The sequence below is a fragment of the Solanum dulcamara genome, chromosome 11 (genome assembly GCF_947179165.1).
Source record: "Solanum dulcamara chromosome 11, daSolDulc1.2, whole genome shotgun sequence".
Classification (NCBI taxonomy): Eukaryota; Viridiplantae; Streptophyta; class Magnoliopsida; order Solanales; family Solanaceae; genus Solanum; species Solanum dulcamara.
The window spans coordinates 34,355,092-34,361,346 of NC_077247.1; the positions used below are offsets into that span (position 1 = coordinate 34,355,092).

Below are 6,255 nucleotides of genomic sequence, written 5' to 3' on the forward strand. Positions count from 1 at the left end.
TTAATTGACGTAATATGCACGTGCATAGCACGTAAACTAAATTAGTAATATTAAAAATGTAAATTAAGTTAATAAAAAGATAGTTTAAGTGTCGTGTTAATTTTTTGTCAACTATTGTTGCATGTTAAGGCCTTTCCCCTTTAGAACTTCCAAAAATAATTTAGAATAGCATAGAAAGGGTAATTATAGAGGAATTCTGAAACTTACATTAATATTTATTATTTTAATATTATTTAAGAAAATAGTCAAAAAATAATTTTGTTTAAAGAGAAGTCTTTTAATGAAGAGTAAAAAGTTCAAACAACATTATTAAGGACCTTCGTGCTTTTAATATAGTATAGATTCATTTGTGCTCCAAATTTATTCATCTTCACACCACTTTAATCCTACAAATAAAATATATAATATAAGAATAATTCATAAAATTTATGCTAAAAACTATAATGAAAAGCTTAAATATGTGGAAAATAATTATATATATATATATATATATATAGTCACATCACCAACACAGACACTAGCCAAACTTTCTAAGTCCCAGCGGACTCCCCTCGGGTGCTCAAAATTGATTTAGAAATCCATGCACACAAATGAAGTATGCTACCCCATAAAATTCAATATTCTGGACTCAATGAAGATGCCAAAAATATTCCATTGAAGGTTTTCTCGACAAAAAGTGTGTCCCACACCCAAGACTCTGTTTTAGCTAAAATTCATATGGTATCTCAAAATGAGTCCGGAAGCTTTGGGACCCAAACAAAGAGTCCTTCTAGAGCATGCTCGATGTTCTGGAGCTAACGAAAATATCATAATTTCAATCTGTGGTCAATCACCTATGTTTTGATCGAAGTCAATTGCTTAATCTTCAGAAGCTCAAAAATATAGAAACTTGCATAAAAACCAAACGAATGACCCTAGGTGACCGAATTTTTAGTCCCATAAAATCATAAATCACTTGAGGTCTCTATGAAAAGCTCTAAACGCTAATAATGCCGAAAATAGAGAAATGACCTAAAGAGTTATTACAATGAATTATTGTTATGTGTTGAATGTCTGGTCTACTTGTTGTTTGAATTATGTGTTGCATGCTTCTAATTTGAGTCAGCCTATGATGTCTACCAGAACATAGTGATGTTTATTAATATTACTCTATACACTTCTTTTTTTGCGTTCAGAATGTGTTTCAGAGGTTCTTTTGAGACCTCATTTATAGCGTGTGCGTACAGTTCCGATCAAGGGTGAGCACTCCATTTCTAGGCTATCATGCATCATCATAGTAGTCCTTGTCCATCTATAAGACAATAAGATACTCTATCTTTTGTTTAGTTTTTTCACAATTTTGTTAGACATGGTTCGCTTAGATGTTCTTGTGCCATGACTTTAAGGTCTTAGAGATTTTATTTGGTAGTTGATTATTTTTTGCATTAAACTACTTTTTTGATTTTCAAAATACTATGAATTTTGTTGAATTTAATTTGTCTTTGTCTTCTAAGGCTTGGGTTAGTTAGTTCTCTGATCGAATGATTAGTGTGGATGCCACTCACGAATATTTGGACAGCGAAAGATGGGGGGTGGTGCGCAATACAATGTTATGCATATACAAATGTCCATTTATTTATTTTGTATTCTTTGTTTTCTCTTTGTTTGACGAAATATAATTATTTATTTGATAGAAATATCAAAGATGCAAGAAAGGCTTTCTCGTTTACCCGATTTATCTGAATCAAATGGATATTCTCGTTAACCCAATTAAAGTTTACATTTTCTCATTGTCGATAATCATTATGGCTTGAAAAGACTAGGTATATAAAAATATATACAAGAAGATTGAAAGACAATATCATATAAAAAATGTAGATAGAGAATGTCTGATGACTGAAAAAACATAAAGAGTTGCATAAAATTTATTAAAACATGACTTTGAAAAGTAAAGTTGCATAAAATTTATTAAAACATGATTATTTGGAAAGTACCAAAAGTTTATTGAAGAACAGAAATTTGACATAATTAGTTGTGGCTGTATGGGCAATGTTGAGTGGTGGTATTATCATCATTGCCCTGATGCTCAATGTTAGATTCGGAAATTTTTGGTTTCTTGAGTAGTCCACCAAAAAGTTCTGCTGGATCATAGTACAATTCTAATTCCTCTATTCTTAGAAATTTATCTACCTGCCAATATACAAAAACAGTTAGTTAGTTAAACCTGTAAGTTTTATATTAACTTTAACATATGTGAACATCTTTTCTTCTTTTTGATATTTGAAAAATTCCCAGTCACTTGATTAGATTCTAACTTGGGTGATTTACAAAACTGACCTAGTAAATAGGTGGTCTTGGACTTTTGATCCCTCTTGTTTCATGGGAAACACATCAAATTTCATAAAAAAAATTGTCCCAAGGGCAATATATTTGAGTTTTGACCCTGAAGGTTTATTTAGAGGCAGGTATGGTCAAACCTTCAATATCATCCATTTCCAAGGTTATTTGGTCTGCAAATTTGAATCTAAGAAGTATGGGCACACCTCTCTACCTTTTACCTGAACTTAAATATTGTAGTCTTTGGCATAGATATAATTCAAATTTACAATGTTTTATGTCTTTATTACTGAACTAAAACCTCGAGGGGCTAAACTTAAGTGAACACTTTGAATGACATGAAGTTACCTTAAAAATATAATTAATAAAGATAATTATAAAATAAAGCCCTAATAAATACTTTTTTAAGGGGAGTATCAAGTCAACATGAGCAAGTAAAATGAAACTGAAAAGATACTAAATATTAAAAAAAAATCTTTAAATAAAATTTAAAAAGAGAGTAAAATACGTAAAATGAAATCGAGAAAATAGATCATGTCCCTTAGGGGAGGAGGAGTCAAAAATATTGAAATTTAATTGAATACAAGATTGGATACGTGATTTCGAGCGTGAATGGTGTCATAATTTAAATATGTTTGGTACCAGTCAGATATATATCGAGTTGAGTAGGTTAGTGTTGTAGTTTTTATACAATTCCCAAATCATAGTCATTAACTTACATGTCCTTCCATAAATATTACTTTCTTGGTCAAGGATCTCATCATCTACTGTACATTAAACATCATGATCATGGCTGACCAAGTGGATGCCACTAAATATTGTTTGGTATGGACACAAATATCTTTTTCAAATCATAAAAATAAGTAAGTCTTTTTTTTATTCTTTGGTGTTTGACAATGCTTTCAATTTTTTTTGACCAATTAAATATTGAATACATGTATCAAACAAAACCTTAGCTTTATTTTTATGACATACTTGTCTTTCCAATATGTTAAAAGTGCATTTTTATATTATTTTTTTAGTTTTAAACATTATTTTTTTTATTTTCCAGACCTAGAAATTATGTCTAAGAGGATTAGAAAAAATACAAGGGTACCACAACAAGAATTGAAACCCGAATTTATATAATAAAATTAAAACAAACTTAAAAATAAACATAATGTTTTTATTTTAGTTACATAATATAATTTTTTTAATGAATTAGGCTCTATTGAAACCCCTCTCCAATAATTTAACTTGTTAAAAGAATTATTTTTCTTATTTTCACAATCAAATTCTAGCTACTACGGTTTTCACAGTCAAATTCTAGCTACTACGATAATGACCTGACAATTAAATGATACTACAGAAAATATATTTACACTTTTCAGTCTATAAATCAAACTTTTAAAGTAACTTTAGGCATGTGCTAAGAATTGAAATCAGCTTCGAAAGTAGTCACCAATTCATCGTTAAATTGCTCGTAACTAACATATTTTTTATATTTTATAATTAGTCAGTAAATAGACACAATGACAAATTTAATCTCAAGCTACACAATTTATTCATCTATAATTCCTATTTTTTTTAGATAATAATGAAATAAAATAAAAATGATATACTCCTTTTATCTCAATTTATGTGACATATTTTCTTTTTACAAGTAGAAATAACGCAATGTTAAAATTCTCATTTTACCCACTGTAAAATAATTTACAGTCATATTAATACCTAAGCTTTGTTATGAATCACAATTTCTAAAGTCTTGTTTTAATTAGCTTTGCACCTAGTTAAAAGATGTCACATAAATTAAAATGAATAGTGTATATAAGAGGGAGAGAGAGAGAGACCTTCATAATGCCAATACCATAGAACTGCACCATCTCACCAGTAGGGGCATGTCCTTTGAATGGTCCTTCAAAGAAACCCCAATGCCTGAATTTGTATGTCACAACAGGAGGGCCACAATACACGTTGATCACTTCCCACGCGAATCCTCTTGGAAAAGCTGATCGAAAATCATTGTGAGATGATTCGAAGGTCTCTTTATCTGCTTTATGGTATATGAACTCATCAGGCATTGAACTCTTCAATAGCGCATTGTAACCCCCTATTTTTAGTGTCTCTTCTGCTGACAGTCCCTCTCTTCCTATTCAGTCATTCAGTTCGATATAAAATAATAAAAAATATTTGACAGAAATTAAAAAAAAAATGCTTTCTAACAGAAAATAATTTTTTGTAATATAAATTATTTGTATGTGTTTGATGTATAAGCAGAATATATTATTTCGAAATAGTTCGATATAATCTACACAATTAGCACTATAAAAGATTATGATAATCGGTGGGAGTGTGGGGTGGCAAAAAATGAAGCCTTTGATGGAAGGGGGCAGCTATGATGGGTGGGGGTATTGGTAAATATGTTGTGTTGGGGTGTGATGGAATGGAGGTAGGGATAATGGGGCAGGCGGGCAGGGGAGCAGTTAAGTCTTCTCCTGCTTTGTTTTTGTCCTGTTCCGCGCTGATGCATTTAGATTTAGCTCTATCCTATTTTATTTATCCCTGTATTGCCTCGCCTCAGTTTGCCCCTATATATATGTCCTTTGTTTTGTTTACTAAAACAAAATATACTTGATGAATTGAGATTTAGATTACAATTTTTTTAAAAAGATCAGAATAATTCAAATTAAGATATCAAAAGAAACGACGTTGGTTTTTGTAAGCCTTACCATTAACAATGAGCTTGAATTTTTCAGGGTTAATGGTGCTAAAGTCCTTTACGTGAGTCTTGTATTTAAGCTCCATTTCCCATGTCTTCATAGAATTTTGTACTGTTTCTTCAATAGACCCTTCTGCCCATACCTGATTTAACCATGAAACAAAATAAAATAAATCGTATTGCAAGAAAGATGATAATATTACTACTACAATTATGTGACAGTGTTCGAATTTTAAAATTTAAATTTCTTAACTTTAACCGTGAATGAATATATATTTTTTAAATCATTTAAAATAAAAAATATATTTTATAAACTAGGTAAAAAGTAATACTCCCTCCGATCCATTTTAATTACCGTGCTTGTTAAAAGTAGAAGATCCAAAATTTTATCATTTTAGATAATAAAGATATTATTAATTCTTAATTTTCATTTCCCCCCCAAATCAATAAATGCAGAGAGAGATTATAATGTGATGAAAAAGAAAATAATAATAAATTGAGATCAATAAATAAAGATTATTTGACACAAGTAAATGGACCAGCTGGAGTACAAACAAAAATAACTGACAACTCAAAAAAATTATAAGATATTAAAAATTACAATTAAATAAATATTTATTTGATTCTCAAAATAGAAAAAGTATCACATAATTTATGAGGGAAGGAGTACAGATAGAAACCTTGGTCCTTCCTTGTTCAAAAAGTTTATTAACACTGTCATAAATTGGAGGAACACCATGTCTCCATTGGATAGTTCCTGCAGCTGCAACATGACCTTCTCGTAGGAATCGCCTATATTTATCACTTACCACTTTCATCGTTTCCTTCTCGCCAGCCATGTTTGAACTACTTCAAGTTTTTAACACGTTCTCTCTCTCTCTCTAAGTTTATTGATTTGATGATTTCCACTTTGTGTGGCTCTATACCTTTTTATAGATGAAATTAGAGATTGATAATTACATTAACTAATTAATGCACATGATTAATCATGAAAGAAGTTTTTAGTAGGAACTTGAAAATATTTAGACCACTTACAATAAATAGGGGTGATATGTTGAAATTATTTTTTTTTTTTTTTAAGAGATGTGTCAAGTCAAACATGGACAAGTAAAATAAACGGAGGTAGTAGTATAATAGTAGATAGTAGAGGAATATCATGTCAATAATCTAATTTACACATAGTGTGACAGATAAGTGAATGAGAAGTTCCTAAACTAGCTTTTGATCATAAACTTTGAATC

General features: G+C 30.1%; 1 protein-coding gene across 1 annotated transcript; it reads right to left on the bottom strand.

Annotated features, from left to right (window-relative positions):
* Positions 1-1,882: 1,882 nt before the first annotated feature.
* Positions 1,883-5,910, bottom strand: LOC129873566 (pathogen-related protein-like). The gene is made up of 4 exons (XM_055948683.1): positions 5,695-5,910; positions 5,025-5,157; positions 4,146-4,444; positions 1,883-2,169 (listed from the first exon to the last, which is right to left on the bottom strand). Exons 1-4 carry the CDS (start codon positions 5,851-5,853, stop codon positions 2,008-2,010), a joined length of 753 nt encoding a protein of 250 aa, XP_055804658.1. The 5' UTR covers positions 5,854-5,910; the 3' UTR covers positions 1,883-2,007.
* Between the last annotated feature and the right edge of the window lie 345 nt (positions 5,911-6,255).